Raw genomic sequence first — 17,960 nt, forward strand, 5'->3', positions numbered from 1 at the left:
GAAAGCTTTTCCTGCGTCTATTGAGATGATCATATAGTTTTTCTCCTTCAATTTGTTAATATGGTTTATCACATTGATTGATTTGCGTATATTGAAGAACACTTGCATTCCTGGGATAAACCCCACTTGATCATGGTGTATGATCATTTTAACATGCTGTTGCATTCTGTTTGCTAGTATGTTGTTGAGGATTTTTGCATCTATATTCATCAGTGATATTAGCCTGTAGTTTTCTTTCTTTGTGACATCCTTGTCTGGTTTTGGTATCAGGGTGATGGTAGCCTCGTAGAATGAGTTTGGGAGTGTTCCTCCCTCTGCTATATTTTGGAAGAATTTGAGAAAGATACGTGTTAGCTCTTCTCTAAATGTTTGATAGAATTCGCATGTGAAGCCATCTGGTCCTGGGCTTTGGTTTGTTGGAAGATTTTTAATCACAGTTTCAATTTCAGTGCTTGTGATTGGTCTGTTCATATTTTCTATTTCTTCCTGATTCAGTCTTGGCAGGTTGTGCATTTCTAAGAATTTGTCCATTTCTTCCAGGTTGTCCATTTTATTGGCATAGAGTTGCTTGTAGTAATCTCTCATGATCCTTTGTATTTCTGCATTGTCAGTTATTACTTCTCCTTTTTCATTTCTAATTCTATTGATCTGAGTCTTCTCTCTTTTTTTCTTGATGAGTCTGGCTAATAGTTTATCAATTTTGTTTATCTTCTCAAAGAACAAGCTTTTAGTTTTATTGATCTTTGCTATCGTTTCCTTCATTTCTTTTTCATTTATTTCTGATCTGATCTTTATGATTTCTTTTCTTCTGCTAACTTTAGGGTTTTTGTGTTTTTCTTTCTCTAATTGCTTTAGGTGTAAGGTTAGGTTGTTTATTTGAGATGTGTCTTGTTTCTTGAGGTAGGATTTTATTGCTATAAACTTCCCTCTTAGAACTGCTTTTGCTGCATCCCATATGTTTGGGGTGGTCGTGTTTTCATTGTCATTTGTTTCTAGGAATTTTTTGATTTCCACTTCGATTTCTTCAGTGATTGCTTGGTTATTTAGTAGTGTATTGTTTAGCCTCCATTTTTAAAATTTTTTTACAGATTTTTTTCCTGTAATTGATATCTAGTCTCATAGTGTTGTGGTCAGAAAAGATACTTGATACGATTTCAATTTTCTTAAATTTACCAAGGCTTGATTTGTGACTTAAGATGTGAGCTATCCTGAAGACTGTTCCATGAGTACTTGGAAAGAAGGGGTATTCTGTTGTTTTTGGATGGAATGTCCTAAAAATATCAATTAAATCCATCTTGTTTAATGTATCATTTAAACCTTGTGTTTCCTTATTTATTTTCATTTTGGATGATCTGTCCATTGGTGAAAGTGGGGTGTTAAAGTCCCCTACTATGATTGTGTTGCTGTTGATTGCCCCTTTTATGGCTGTTAGCATTTGCCTTATGTATTGCAGTGCTCCTATGTTGGGTGCTTAAATATTTATAATTGTTATATCTTCTTCTTGGATTGATCCCTTGATCATTATATAGTGTCCTTCTTTGTCTCTTGTAATATTCTTTATTTTAAAGTCTATTTTGTCTGACATGAGAATTCCTACTCCAGCTTTCTTTTGATTTCCATTTGCCTGGAATATCTTTTCCCATCCCCTCACTTTCAGTCTGTACGTGTCCCTAGACCTGAAGTGGGTCTCCTGTAGACAGCATATATAACGGTCTTATTTTTGTATCCATTCAGCCTGTCTATGTCTTTTCATTGGAGAATTTAATCCATTTACATTTATGGTAGTTATCGATATGTATGCTCCTATTACCATTTTCTTAATTGTTTTGGGTTTGTTATTGTAGGTCTTTTCCTTCTCTGTGTTTCCTGCCTAGAGAAGTTCCTGTAGCATTTGTGGTAAAGCTGGCTTGGTGGTGCTGAATTCTCTTAGCTTTTGCTTCTCTCTGAAGGTTTTTATTTCTCTGTCAAATCTGAATGAGATCCTTGTTGGGTAGAGTTTTCTTGGTCGTAGGTTTTTCCCTTTCATCACTTTAAATATGTCCTGCCACTCCCTTCTGGCTTGAAGAGTTTCTGCTGAAAGATCAGCTGTTAACCTTATGGAAGTTCCCTAGTATGTTATTTGTTGTTTTTCCCTTGCTGCTTTTAATATTTTTTCTTTGTATTTAATTTTTGATAGTTTGATTAATATGTGTCTTGGCGTGTTTCTCTTTGGATTTATCCTGTATGGGACTCTTTGTGCTTCCTGGACTTGAATAACTATTTCCTTTCCTATATTGGGGAAGTTTTCAACTATAATCTCTTCAAAGATTTTCTCAGTCCCTTTGTTTTTTTCTTCTTCTTCTGGGACCCCTATAATTCAAATGTTGGTGCGGTTAATGTCCCAGAGGTCTCTGAGACTGTCCCCAATTCTTTTCATCCTTTTTTCTTTATTTTGCTCTGTGGTAGTTATTTCCGCTATTTTATCTTCCAGGTCACTTATCCGTTCTTCTGCCTCAAGTTATTCTGCTATTGATTCCTCCTAGAGAATTTTTAATTTCATTTATTGTGTTGTTCATCATTGTTTGCTCTTTAGTTCTTCTAGGTCCTTGTTAAACGTTTCTTGTATTTTCTCCATTCTATTTCCAAGATTTTTGGATCATCTTTACTATCATTATTCTGAATTCTTTTTCAGGTAGACTGCCTATATCCTCTTCATTTGTTTGGTCTGATGGGTTTTTACCTTGCTCCTTCATCTGCTGTGTGTTTCTCTGTCTTCTCATTTTGCTCAACTTACTGTGTTTGGCGTCTCCTTTTCATAGGCTGCAGGTTCGTAGTTCCTGTTGTTTTTGGTGTCTGCTGCCAGTGGGTAAGGTTGGTTTAGTGTGTTGTGTAGGCTTCCTGGTGGAGGGGACTGGTGCCTGTGTTCTGGTGGATGAGGCTGGATCTTGTCTTTCTGGTGGGCAGGACTGCATTCGGTGCTGTGTTTTGGCGTGTCTGTGACCTTATTGTGATTTTAGTCAGCCTCTCTGCTAGTGGGTGGTGTTGTGTTCCTGTCTTGCTAGTTGTTTCGCATAGGGTGTCCAGCACTGTAGCTTGCTGGTCATTGAGTGGAGCTGGGTCTTAGCATTGAGATGGAGATCTCAGGGAGAGCTTTTGATGTTTGATATTATATGGAGCCAGGAGGTCTCTGGTGGACCAATGTCCTGAACTTTGCTCTCCCACCTCAGAGGCACAGGCCTGACACCCGGCCAGAGCAGCAAGACCCTGTCAGCCACATGGCTCAGAAGAAAAGGGAGAAAAAAAGGAAGAAAGAAAAGAAAAGAAAATTATTTAAAAATATTATTAAAAATAAAAAATTAAAAAGTAATTTAAAAAAAGAAAGAAAGAAGAGAGCAACTAACTAAAAAATAAATCCACCAATGAAAACAAGTGCTAAAAACTATACTAAAAAAAAAAAAAAAACCAGGCAGACAGAACCCTAGGACAAATGGTAAAAGTAAAGCTAAACAGACAAAATCACACAAAGTCCACTGCCTCAATTTTGGGATGATTTGTTGTCTATTCATGTGTTCCACAGATGCAGGGTACATCAAGTTGATTGTGGAGATTTAATCCGCTGCTCCTGAGGCTGCTGGGAGAGATTTCCCTTTCTCTTCTTTGTTCACGCAGCTCCCAGGGTTCAACTTTGGATTTGGCCCCGCCTCTGCGTGTAGGTCGCCTGAGGGAGTCTATTCTTCACTCAGACAGGACAAGGTTAAAGGAGCCACTGATTCGGGGGCTCTGGCGCACTCAGGCCTGGGGGAGGGAGGGGCACGGAGTGCGGGGCGAGCCTGCGGCGGCAGAGGCCGGCGTGACGTTGCAACAGCCTGAGGCGCGCTGTGCGTGCATCCTCCTGGGAACGTTGTCCCTGGATCCCGGGACCCTGGCAGTGGCGGGCTGCACAGGCTCCCGGGAGGGGCGGTGTGGAGAGTGACCTGTGCTTGCTGCACACAGGCAGCTTGGTGGTGGCAGCAGCAGCCTTAGCGTCTCATGCCCGTCTCTGGGGTCCGCGCTGTTAGCCGCGGCTCGCGCCCGTCTCTGGAGCTCGTTTAGGCGGCGCTCTTAATCCCCTCTCCTCGTGCACCGGGAAACAATGGTCTCTTGCCTCTTAGGCAGGTGCAGACTTTTTCCCGGACTCCCTCCCGGCTAGCTGTGGCGCACTAACCCCTTCGGGCTGTGTTCACGCAGCCAACCCCAGTGCTCTCCCTGGGATCCAACCTCTGAAGCCTGAGCCTCAGCTCCCAGCCCCGCCCGCCCCGGCGGGTGAGCAGACAAGCCTCTCGGGCTGGAGAGTGCCAGTCGGCACTGATCGTCTGTGCGGCAATCTCTCCGCTTTGCCCTCCGCATCCCTGTGGCTGCGTTCTCCTCCGTGGCTCCGAAGCTTCCCCCCTCCGCGGCCCGCAGTCTCCGCCCGCAAAGGGGCTTCCTAGTGTGTGGAAACCTTTCCTCCTTCACAGCTCCCTCCTACTGGTGCAGGTCCCGTCCCTATTCTTTTGTCTCTGTTTTTTCTTTTTTCTTTTGCCCTACCCAGGTACGTGGGGAGTTTCTTGCCTTTTGGGAGGTCTGAGGTCTTCTGCCAGCGTTCAGTAGGTGTTCTGTAGGAGCTGTTCCACGTGTAGATGTATTTCTGGTGTATCTGTGGGGAGGAAGGTGATCTCTGCATCTTACTCCTCCGCCATCTTGAAGGTCTCCCACATATAATGATTTTTGAAATGTGTTTTTTTAAGTGTATACTCTATAACAGGGCTTTGTTTGTTTATTACAAAGATGAGACTGGCTTTGAATGAAAGAGCCACTTGCCAATCTGGAGTGTCAACACAGTGAAAACTATTTTTACACTGAACAGTAGCCACTCCCATTCTCACTTGATCCCACGTAGTCAGGCTTTTGCCCCCAACGAACTGCTCTTGTCAAGGTCACCTGTGACCACCACGTTGCTAAGTTCAATGGCCAGTGTTTAACCTACATCTTACCTGATCAGCAGCCACACTGGACTTGTCTGATAGCTTCCTTCCTTAAAACAGGTTTTTTCAGTTGGCTTCCAGAACAGAGGGCTCTGTTTTCTTCTTACCTCATCACATGCTCTTTCTTCATCTCCCCCGCAGATTTTTCCTCGTTTTCCTCCTGATTTAATTCTGGAGACCCTCAGAGATCACTCCCTGGGCATCTTCTCTGTCTATACCTGCCCCCATGGTGCCTTCACCCACCCTTGTGCTTTCCATACCACCTAAGATTGACAGCGACAAACATATAGATCCACTCCTTAACTCCACGTCCAACTGCCTGCTTGAAATCTCCATTTGGACGTCTAATAGGCTTCTCCAGTTCAGCAGGTCCAAAGCCAGACTTCTCACCCACAGCGCCCCAAATCTGCTCCTCCGTCAGGATTCTCTCTCGTTCGTTGCTAACACTAAAAATCTTGGAGTCATTTTTTATTCTTTTCTTTCATTCTCATCAAGTCCATTCAGCAACTTGCAAACTTCTCCTTCAGAATATAGTCAGAAATCACCCTTATCATCTCAATCATTCTGTTTCCTGTTGAAGCCACTGTCAGTTTCATGTGGGCAGCAGCAAGAGCCTCCTGTTCTCCTTCCTTCCACATAACATCAACAAAATAGTTTAACTCCTCTGCTCGAAGCCCTGTAGTTGTTTCCCATCTCAGTCTGTGTACAACCAGTATCCTCATAGAGCCCTCTGACGCTCCTGGTGATCTGGCCCTGCGATCCCTCTGCCCTGAACTTCTGCTACTTTGCCCCTCCCTCCCTCTGCTCTGTCCCAGCCTCTTTGCTGTTCCTCAGGTGCACCATATACCTCCCCACCTCAGGATCTTTCCCTCCATCTGTGACACTCTTTCTTCAGGTGTCCACCTGCCTTGCTTCTTTACCTTCTTTAGGTCTATGCACAAATGTCACATCAGGGTGATAGCTATACCAACCCTATTTAAAATCGAAACTTCTTTTCCTTGACATTACGTTTCTTCTATCCTGCTTTGTTTTCTCCATCGAAGTAATCACCATTTGACATACGATGCATTTCATTTACTTATTTTATCATGTATTTTCCATCACTTGAATGTGAGCTTCATGAAGGCAGGGGTTTTTGAGTGCTTTGTTTATTGTGGCATCCTCAATACCTATTAAGGTATGTGGCACGTAATAGGTGCTTAATAAATATTTGCTAAATACCTGAAGTTTGACTGAATACTGGAAATTATGGCTCTTCCTTCTCTAAATAAATATAGCATTTGACACCTGATGTTAATGCAAAGGCAATTAGAACAGCATGCCTTAGTGAAAAGTACAAAGTTTCAGTATAATTAAGAAAGATATTTGTATATAATTCAAAAGGGAGAATTAATGGGTTAAAATGTCTAGGTGTCTGAGTAATCTTTGTACTTAAAAAATACTGAAGGGTTGCATTTGAATAAAAAGTAGCCTGTGCATTTACCAAGATACTTATAACTTTTTCACCATTATAATATCAAGTGAGTTAATGCCATCTGGTTGTTAAATTTTACACAAAAATAAATGTACCATGAATGGAAAGAAACAATAATAATAGTGCTTTACACTGTATAGGGCACTATTATTACATACATTAGTTCAATATTAGGGGGTAACAAGGATGCTTCCTATTGTACCAATTTTGCCGTTGCAAAAAGTGAGGCAGGTTTAGAGGTATAGCAAAAAAGGAGGTTTAGAGATTGTTCAGCTAGTGTGAATTTGGGGTGATTGATCTGAGACTCAAATCCAGCACTCCTGATTTTAAAGTCCATGCCCCTTTCACCTCGGTCTCGTATTCAGTATGTCCTGAAGCCATTAAGGGCTCGATAAAGTGCCAAGAAGTCAGTAAACCCACTTGGGTGGTGTGCACCGTACTGCAAGTTTGAACAACAAATTTTATCTGTCGCTAAACTACAGATTTCAAGTGAAGGTGAAATAATGTTAATCTGCATGTAATTATTTAACTTTCTGATCACCTGCATTTTGGCAGGCAAGACGGACTGCCACCTTTACGATAATCAGCTAATAAATCCTCAGGATTGTTACACTTTTATGCAGAGCAGTAATCTGAACAAATTGTCTGCTGACAGCTGTGGTAAATTGCCAAGAATGAGTGCTGTCAGAGAACAAGTTGTTTTTATGAACGTGCAGAGTAAGTAAATCCCATGTCAAGCAATTTCATTCAGTCAGAGTTATTTGCAATCCAATATAGCAAGATTTATAGCATTATTTATTAGTGTGCAAAATGCTTTTTTATCTTTAAAGTGACATTGATTTGGGGCACATATATTTTAGGTTGGTGGATTACTACTAACTTTATTTGTTGCATTGTGATCAGGGCCGAGGCATTGGTACTGCCCATGACAATAAAGTGCTATAGATGTACACTTCAGTAGAGAGTTCTATTTCAACACAATTTTTATTAATAATATAGAAGAAAAAGTTATCCCAGATGGGCAAGTTCCGGGTGAAGAACAAATGCTTTCAACCATAAAATAAATCTATGACTCTATATTTAATGCCAAAGGAAAGAGAATGTGGAATGAGTACCTCCTATGTACTATACATAGTACATGTATGTTTGTCCAGGTATAGTGTGGAAAATGAGGAAAACAGCCTTTGACTTTGCATGTTAACCAAATTAATGTTTTCTTAAAGTTGAAGGTCACTGCGTTTGAGCATTTGACACTCTATAGATTCTGATTTGCAGTGTTTCTTATTTGTGATATAAATACTATGATGATTGTTCTGCTTCCTATGTAAATAAGTGTAGGAGCAGTCCTGCCTCATTATTAATTTGCAAAAAGCACAAAGATAACTAGTCAGAAAATTCTAAACTGAAGAGAGTGTTTAATGAAATCTTTCTATTTCACCATTTTTCTTACTAAGGATTGAGTGAAATATCTTATTTGGGAGAGAGACAGTATTTCAGTAAAGAATGTCATTGATCCTTGTCTTGGCTTTTCCTAAACTCAAGCTAAGCCAAATATATTAAGATTTTAATCCATTTTCTTTCATGGCTTACTATTTTTTCTGCTAAAGATTTTCTCAGAAAGTTTATACTCACTGCAGTATTTTGTCTACGATAGGCATTTCCAAAGACAGTTTCCATGCACCATGCAGTTTCCAAAGACAGTGTGTGTATTAAATAGCTTACCTTCGAGGCAATGAATGGGGAAGCTCCCAAGTTTGTAGAAGTATGCTCTGATAAAGCCATCTCCCCAAAGACAGTTGGACAGTGACAACTGCTGACAACAGAAAGGCAATAACTGCATTAGCAGTTAGTAATGTCAGAGGTGGCGTGTTCACTGCATAATCGTGAAACTTGAAAACACATTAGTGGTTACCTATTGAATTCTTTAAAATGCAAAGATTCTAAAGAATTATGTATCATATTGATTTATAATATGAGATCTTATACTATGTGTTTGTTTTACTAACGTAAAGTAGCTCTCATGCAGTAAATCTCAAAAAGCTTCCTAATTTTATCGTTAAATTTGGTCCAGATTAGTAAAATGTGTTTTTAGAAATGACCCCCCCCCCACCAAAGAAATTCTATAGAGGCTTGTCTTCCTGTCCTGAAGGCTTCATTTTTAAATGTCCTCTTATCATGATGGCTTCGAAATATCATGAGCTATTACTTCAGGGCACAAAACACACTTAGAAGTTCCTTGTTAGAGGAGATGTAAATTTTTGTTGCAGATATTCTTCCTGATAAGTTTAAGTTGAATTTTGTTTGAATTCTTGCTATATCTGATTATGCCACATTATTGGTTTGTAAATCAGAATCAGAGTGTAGCTGACAGACAGATGGGCTAGGAGTAAACCTGTCAGCTCTGTGTGTTCTTGTTTATCATTCTGTTCACTTATGCTTGTTCAATTAGTATTATATTCAATCCACAGTTTCTTTACTGGGATCTTTTATTTTTTAATTTTTATTTTACACTGGAGTATAGTTGATTTACAATGTTGTGTTAGTTTCAGGAGTACAGCAAAATGATTTAGTTATACATATACATATATCTATTCTTTTTCAGATTCTTTTCCCATATAGGTTGTTACAGAGTACTGAGTAGTGTTCCCTGTGCTATACAGTAGGTCCTTGTTGATTACCTATTTTATACATAGTAGTGTGTGTATGTTAATCCCAACCTCCTAACTTCCTGGAATTTTTTAAAGCCACTGTCCATTTTGTGAGGATTAGTTCAGTTAAAACTAGATGATATAATCCGTAAGTCTACCTAACCGAGCATATGTGGACTGCAATTCACTGAAAGCCAGTCAGCAAGTTCGGGGGCCACTGTCAACCCCCCCCATGTCATGAAGCTTCTGCTCGTCCCTCAAAATACTTGCAGGTCACACATGACATATCTGATGTATGGGCTACCAGTGTTAATGCATATATAAAATATTTATGAAGTTTGAATCCTGTCCTATTTTAAATTAAAAAATACATCCAAATAGGCCTAACATTTACTTCCTGTACCCCGTGTGTACATCAACGGTGCTAATCACAAAACTGTTTCATCTGAGTAAAACTATCATTGGTTACTGGTTTAGGCATGGCAGAAGGAAAGGCGGGGAGAAAAAAGGTGACAAGAATACTGAAAATTTTCTCCTTGAACTTAGGGGAAAACGTCACCAAATAAATGTGATATATTCCTTTCATGTGACTAAGTAATGCATATAGTTTTTGAAAGGTGCAAAGAATTTCAAGCTTTGCTATGGAAGTCAGTAAATGTGAAGTCTTGCCATCACTTAATTCCTCTGAGCCTCAGTTTCCCCATTTGTGGAATGTAAGAAAATAGCTCTCCAATCTCAGTTTTGAGTCTCTTTTGATTCTTCTATTGATGATTGATTGACTGATGAGTTCGGAACAGACAGTACATTTTAAAATTGTACAATATCCAACTAAGGCATATGAGATAATAAAACTACATATTATAGTTACATAGTACTTTCATCTTTTCAAAGTAGTTTTTCATCTGTTATTCCTGTGTTTTTACAATTCTATGCAAAGAGAAGGCATAAACGAGGAAAGCTGATGCACAAAAAGTTTGTAACTTGCTTGATATCACAATAGTAATGAATAAGTCAGGTTTGTTAAAACTTTGGTGTTCTGAACCCTGACGCGAACTCTGAAGCTGAATGACTTCACTAAAAGCAACACACTAGGTCTGCGGTAGCTCCGGAAATAAGGATGTGAGAAACCAGAAGGCTTAGAAAGGGCTGAATCCCCCAAATTTAACAGAGGCCTGACACACAGTGCACTTAATAAATAGTTAATGAATGAGTGAATGAGTGAGTGTTGGAAAGAAATCAACCCACTCTCTGGGAAGACAATATAGAAATGGTAGCATGAGCACGTTACATGCTAATCCTGGCTCTGCCACTGTCGCCTTTCTGAACCTCTGTCTCCTCATCCATAAGTACTTTAATACTTACAGAGCACCAGCTATATTCCAGCTCTGCACTAGGTGCCTGCCCTTGAGGTGTATCAGGAGATGGACAGGAAAAGACATTTCAATGAGAATTAGTTAAAAATTAGCCAAGCAAACATAGGTAGATACATCATCTCAGGCAGAGGGGTTGCTTCATGCAAACACAAAGAAACAGGTGAGCCCTAGCATGGATGATGGGAGAATTACAAGCTGTCAGGAATTACTTAAGTAGTAAGTGTAAGTCAACAAATGACACCCAAGCTGATGGTAGGTTGTGGAGTGCCCCATTGCCTTACTAAGGATATTTTATAGGTGGTGGGGAGCCAGGAGTGGGACATGGTCAGGTTTGGGTTTTGGACATCTGTAACTGTGGGGATTAAATGGTACCAATAATTTTTGCCTTCAACCAGTTCCCTAGGAAACAGAGCTTGAGGCAGGGATTAGGTGCTGATACTTAATTGGGAGGTACAATCCCAGGTCCTGAGAGTGAGAGAGAAAGAACATGAGGCAGGAAGACTAGGAAGTAATGCACGGTGATAAGTTACTGGGCTGGCCATGTTCCCTGTGTTTCAGAGACACAGTGGTTGCCCAGCAGGTGTGCCCACTTGGCCACATGTGGATAGGCAATATGGAGAATCCTGCTTTGGAATGGTTTGTGAGAGGGTGGAAGGCATGGGGAGTTATCTTCCCATCACCTATGCCATTGATCTAAGTTCACCCCATAAGGAGAAAACTTCTGCATTGTATCATCTGGTTTCTTTGGCAGTCGATCAGGAAGCCAGATACCATACTCCACGGTGTGGCTTTTTATCCAAGTGCAGAAGTGGCCTTAGAAGCCAGAAATTTGGGGCATGTGGCAGTTGGGCCTAGATGCACAGTGGCAGCCAAGCAGAGTGCTCAGCCCATTTGGGCAAGTGGAAGTTAGGACAGTCCTAGGCCAGCCCCAGGTGGAAGACCTATGAGGACTCAAGCCCAGCTGTTTGGTCACAGTGGTGGGATGAAGACCAGCCCCTTGGAAAGACCCAGCCAAAGTCGAGGCTGAGGCAAAGCAGGCAGCTGAGGACCCAGGAGTTCCTTGTGGAACCCAGATATAAAACAGATGTAAGGGGAGCTGTTCTTTGAACAAAAGAGGAGAATCCACACTCCCTTTTTCACTCCATGCATGGTGACCTGGATGCACCCCCCCCCGCCCCCCAGTGCTCCTTAGAAGACAATTTGATATTAGGTTAGATTGTCTGCCTTCTGGCACCAGCATTCAGACTTTTTTCAGCAGGGTAGAGGCATAATACGTCTGAGGAATAATATTTCATTGCCTGTAAGATGAATTTGTTCTCTTACCATTTTATTGGTCTGAGGAGTTGCAAAGAAAGGAAGATGTAAACAAGGGTAAACATGGATAGAGTTATAATTGTGGAATTTGAGGTTTTTGAGAATTTGTAGTTCATCTAGTTCGATTCCCTCATATCACAGATGAGAAACCTGGAATTCCAGGGGCTAAGTTGTCTTGGAAAAGGTCATCCAACTAATTAGTGACAGATAGAAGGCTAGAACCAAGGGAATCTGATGCCCAGTCTCGGGCTCTTTCCCCTGTGAATGTGTCTGTGTATATATTTTTGGAGTTCATGAACTTGCTTCAATACTTTTAAAAATTTGCCTTTTCATTTTCATAACAATATAAAACCATCAATTTTTGCTTATTCTGAACCATCTGAATGATCACCTAGTATTTCTGTAACCAAACTGTAGTGAATCCTTCCTTTGTTGAGAACATAATAGTACAGGTAAGCCAAGTACGGGTGAATCTGCCTGTTGGACTGCTATAACCGAACACCATAGACTGGGTGGATGGAATTCAACAGAAATTTATTTTTCACAGTTCTGGGGGTTGAGAAGTCCAAGATCAAGACAAAAGCAGATTTGGTGTCTGGTTTCATGGTTCATAAACTGCTGTTTTCTTCTGTGTCCTCACGTGACAGAAGGGGTGAGGGATCTCTCGTGCTTTTTTTTTATAAGGGCACTAATCCCATTCATGAGGGCTCCACTCTCATGACCTAATCACTTCCCAACCACCCCGCTTCTTAATATCATCACATTGGGCACTAGATTTCAACATATGAATTTTGGAGAGCACACAAACATTCAAACCATAGCACTGGCCCCTAGTAATTAGTCCTGAATTCACTTTGCAATACAGTATGTTGCAGGAGTTCCATCTTTGTTCATATTTATTCAATAACAACAAAGGAATAGCAAAAGCTTTTTCTCCACCAAATTCCAGCAATAATCTGATTCGATACCCATTTAATGCAGATATCGGTGATGCTGTAATGCTGACTTTATCCTGAAGTTAATAGGACAATTTTGCTTGGTTATCAGGTGACATTTTGCTTTAAATGGCATCTGAGGATTACTCCTCAGCAGAGTTTTTAGATGAATAGGAGATCTGAGTAACCTCAACTAGCAAAAAGCATCTTGAATTCATTAATGCTCTCTTTTCAAAATATTTGTATACATAGGCATTTTCTATATTAGAATGATTATAGTCAAAATTCTGAACCATTAAATATAGGACAGAATCTGGGACTGTTTCTACGAGTGTACCCAATATTGAAAATTTAGTTGCAGCAGAAAGGTATAATCCTTCCTATAGCTGTGCAATGGTAATTTAAATTTTATTAGTTCCATAGCTTTTAAAATTCAATTTGTAATTTTTTCTTAGTTTATCGTCTTCTAAGAGCAATTACTTACAGCATTCTTCCTAGTTCATACATATTTTTAAAGCATAAAAATAACACGCTTCTGTACTTGAAACCTGAGTTAATGTGTCCTGTTCAAAACAAGTCTGGAGGGGCTTCCCTGGTGGCGCAGTGGTTGGGAGTCCGCCTGCCGATGCAGGGGGCGTGGGTTCGTGCCCCAGTCCGGGAGGATCCCACGTGCCGCGGAGCGGCTGGGCGCGTGAGCTGTGGCCGCTGAGCCTGCGCGTCCGGAGCCTGTGCTCCACAGCGGGAGAGGCCGCAGCAGTGAGAGGCCAGTGTACCGCAAAAACAAAACAAAACAAAACAAAAAACAAGTCTGGATATCACCCCGTTTAAGAGCTGCCTCACATAGCACATTCCTCCAGGATGCACAATTACAGCAATGACAGACCGGTTAAGGAAAAAGCCTAGATCTTAGATTCCAGAGTGCTAGGTTCAGGTCTGGCTCTGCTAATTACTAACTGTGTATCTCCATTGATTCATGTGACTTCTCTGGCCCTCAGTTTCCTCATTGGTAAATTAAGGAGATTTTGGGGATCACAAATCCTTATGCCTATTGGCACTGGGTACAGAATTAAGTGAAATAGTCCAGCTGTAAGTTAGACAGTATTGGGGACAATAACTCAGAGGACATTTGCTCTCTCTTTAAAGTTATTTAAATTCAAAACTTTTTTAGCACAATAAAAACAACAAATCTATGGACCAGCTTTGATCTGAGAGTGGCCAGTGTGCAGTTCCTCGACTGCATCTTTAGAACACCTTCCCCAACTCTAAAGAATTAAGTGCAATGACTCTAATATATAAAAGAGGAGGAAGGCCAACACCTAAATGACCAGCACTTAATGGTAATAGGCATAAAAGGAATCTTCCAGAAGGTTTCAATGTGTTTTAAGAGTGATGCAGTATCATACATAGGAATAGGGCATGAGCAGGACTGGAAATGCATGATCAGAGCGAGTGAAATACCTTTCTTGGTCCCAAGTTAACTAACCAAAAGTACTATCTGAACTGTCATCCCTGTTCAATTCTCCAGTGTTATACTCTCAATCTAGTCCAAAGATTCATTCACATTCAACAAATTATAGGTTAGGCACTGTGCCAGATGCTGGAAAGATCTGTAGAAAATCATATTCATTTTTCTCCTTTTTATTAGAGAATGCATTTGATTAGCTGTTCTTCACCGTTGCATTTTTTAACCCTAAATTTGTTCCAGGTATTATTAAGAACTAATTCCAATTAAAATTTGAATATTAAATAAGGCATTTGATATGTTTTTTCATCATTTAGAATCTAAGGGGACAGCATGAGAGTATTTTGAAATGGATATTGTGTTTGCAGAAACAGTGAGGTTACTTGATATACATCCTAACTTTAGGAAGATGTTTTCCTGACTTGGTACAGACCCTAATTTCCTGCTGTCTCGATAGTTAGCATTTAGTGCAGGCAGATTTTCTGTCACTGACCAGGACGTTTCTATTCTTCTTCATTTCTTGCATCTATATTCCTCTTTCTCCCAATTGTTCCTAGTCTGGCTATCTTTCATGTCATTTTTGATAGGCAAAAATAAAACATAAATGTCAAACTTTGATTCAGTTTCTAAAATCACTCTCACTAAAGATGTTTGAACTCAACCATAAGCTTTGAGGCCCTATTCACAGATGTTTAACTTAAAAGCAAAATAATAAACAATAAATAGAGTGAAGAATAAGAAGGGGCAAAAATTTAATCTGTCCCTAATAGCTGACTACCCCTTGTTTATGACGATACCACATCTATTCTTATAATTGGCTATTTCCTGTTTCAAATGTCTTTTATTCATGTCTGCCCCCTTTCTCTCTGTTTATTGCCCTTGTGGTTTTGGTCTCCACAGTATCTTTCTCTTCCAAATCAATTGACAGTTTTATGAAAAGAGTCTGCAAAGTGTTCAGCTCTGAGGAGGTGATATATCGAGCATGGGTTGCCATACTATTACAAAGTCTCTCTTCAGGCAACTCTCGTACATAACACTTCAGCTATAATGTTTTCAGAGGATTTGTTTGTTTGTTAACTTAGATTTATGCAGTGTGCTATGAATAAATTGGCATGGTTTTAAAAATGTAAAACATATGACATCATCATAGTAAATGTTCTATTCTCTGCTTAATAACATTTCAGAACGAGGGCAAAACACCTATTGTTTTAGAGTGACACAAAAATTCACTCTTGGTAGTTTGCCTCTTTAGACAGCTCATATTAATCTCTGTAAGCAAAGCCCCACTGATCTGGGCCATCTAGGGACTGAAAGCCCCTACTGATTTATAAATATGGTGACAGTGGGTAGTAATCAAATCAGATAAGCACATTTTTTTGCATCTTACAAGAAATAAGCAATTAGATACTAAAATAATCAGAGTCTGAATTTTGTGAAGTCAGCTGACATGAAATACATATGCTTCCAGTGGTCCAAATGGTATTTCCATTGATTTATTTTTCACATAGCTCTGAGCAGCCTGCACCTCCACTGTTTGATGTGGGGAAAAAAAAAAAAAAAGCCTTTTGCTAATTCAAAACATTTCTTTTTAGGTGCCAGATCGACCTGTCGGCTCTCAGTAGGGAACAGACACACAAGCTAGTGTTGCAGCTGGAGGAAGGGGAGGGGCACCTGGTGTTGCTGGTCACCCTGACAGCTTCGGCCACAGTCAGCATCTCTGACCTCTCCATCAACTCCCTGGAGGACCCGAAAGAACGCGAGGAAATATTAAAGAGATATGTACGTATGTAAGCCTCCTCCTTCAGGGTCATGGGTGACTAGAAGAGGTTGTAAATAACTTACGTGGAGGGATAGAAGTACATCTGCAAAGCTGTCTGACAGATGAATCAGCAGAAGCAGAAGGCTAGGCAGATGCAAATACCATGCATATCTTTGCAGAAGCACTTGGGGTACCCATGGATATCTAGACACCTGGTCTTCTCTCAACTCTCTTCCAGAGCAAGTTCTAGATTCTGAGATTCTCCTCAGTAATTTTATCACACCACAAAATTAGCATACAGGGAAACTTCCTGTAATGGAAAGTTGAGTTTATATAATACTTTAAAATGAGTTCATTGATTATTTGTCATTGGAATTAAGATTTCCTTGTCTTTACAAATTTGAAATGGAGTTAACTGCACCTACTTTTTAATTAGTAGGTTGGTTACCGGAGGATAGTCACAGAAATAATTTTTCCTTTCAACTGCTTAGAAAAGCCTCACCTCATTCCTTTAATTTTTAAAAATCAAATGTGAAATATAATGAAAAGGAAGCTTTCTTACCTTTCAATCAGATGTAGAGTGATAGGGTGGCATAGTGAGTCACTAAAATAAGTACCCTTCTCAAATTTTATCAAACCCAAACATTCACAACCAAATCTACCTATTTCCCAGCATCCTCACGGTCTGCATTTCTCACCATGTAGTTTTCTTGAATCAACAGAGAGGGGAGCTCTTACTCCATTGTTCTCTCATAGTGAAGCCTCAAGAAAGTGAATGTCTCGGTACCCGTGAAGCTGGAAGAAAAAAGAAAAGCTTTTGCACTTAAAATTACAAAGCTTGTATTGTACAATGCTGCCAGGTGTTTAGAAGGCTCCTCTAGACACCCAGTCATGAAACCAAGCTCTGACTAACAAAGAACCGCTTAATTTTCTTTTTTTTTTTTAGATTTTAAAATATTCCTATTTGCTGACTGACATCCTTCCAATAACTGAATTTAATAAAGATGTACCTTATCAGGCTGTGCAGATAACATGAAGTGCTGGTACTAATGCTCTACAATATTCTTCAAACAGATTAGCAGGATGTGTGCTTCAGCAAATTTATTCTGGCTATCTCCACTGAATCAGCTGTCTGCTAATGCTTGTACAACTCATCCACCAATGGTGTTATCATAAACAGTTTAATAGAGGTGACTTAGCAAGGCTAAATAGTATATATTTTTAAACCACCTAAGAGCCAAAGGTATTGTGTGGCCTCTTCTAATATATAATTGCAGTTGTGAAAATTATTTCACATTTTGGTACCCACCAAGACATATTCTCCTGTTCACAGAAGTGAGACTCATGAATCAAAACAATTTTAAAGAAATTAATTCATATATTAATATAAAAATGATTCTAGGTATTATAACATTGTATTTGATGGATTAATATTCGATACTATCCCATATATTAGAATGATACTACGGGCTAGGTAATTAGAAATGATCCAATTACTATTATTTTTTTTTTCTTTTTGCTGTAAGGGATTCCTTAAATCAGCCATTTCCATTTAGAATTTGAGTATTTGTTTCTATACCTACTTTCAAATATTAGTTATTATTTCAGTAAAATGTAAAATATTATGTGGATGTCCCGGCTAATTCTCAGATTATATTCTGCTCAATATACTAAAAAGTGAACCAAGTTTAAATATACTTTTTTTTAAGCCCTGAATTTCAAGCATAGGCCTGTATCTCCCTTTAGAATCCTATTTGCTAAGAAGCTAGTGTATGTAATATAGCGCGTGTATTATGATTACTCATAGCAACGCAAGGACAAAGATCTATGATTTAGGGTTTCAGAGTGTTTCCTTTTTATTCTATAGATTATAAAATGAATGAATACTGTATGATGTTTGAAATATCACTTGTTTTGGAGAAACATACAATATAAAAGAGTTTATTTGGAGAATTATACATATGTTTTCCTGTGAGAACTTGTGTATTTATTTTTTTGTAAGTTTAGGTTCAA

General features: G+C 39.6%; 1 protein-coding gene across 1 annotated transcript in view; it reads left to right on the top strand.

Moving 5' to 3' along the window:
• The window catches only part of MCTP1 (multiple C2 and transmembrane domain containing 1), a 546,887-nt gene that overhangs the window by 336,497 nt on the left and 192,430 nt on the right, over positions 1-17,960 (top strand). Inside the window, exon 10 of the mRNA XM_060009153.1 lies at positions 15,781-15,967. Within this exon, the coding sequence (XP_059865136.1) occupies positions 15,781-15,967 (187 nt within the window). The remainder of the gene's footprint in view (positions 1-15,780; positions 15,968-17,960) is intronic.

Source organism: Delphinus delphis, chromosome 3 (assembly GCF_949987515.2).
Source record: "Delphinus delphis chromosome 3, mDelDel1.2, whole genome shotgun sequence".
In the NCBI taxonomy this organism is placed as follows: domain Eukaryota; kingdom Metazoa; phylum Chordata; class Mammalia; order Artiodactyla; family Delphinidae; genus Delphinus; species Delphinus delphis.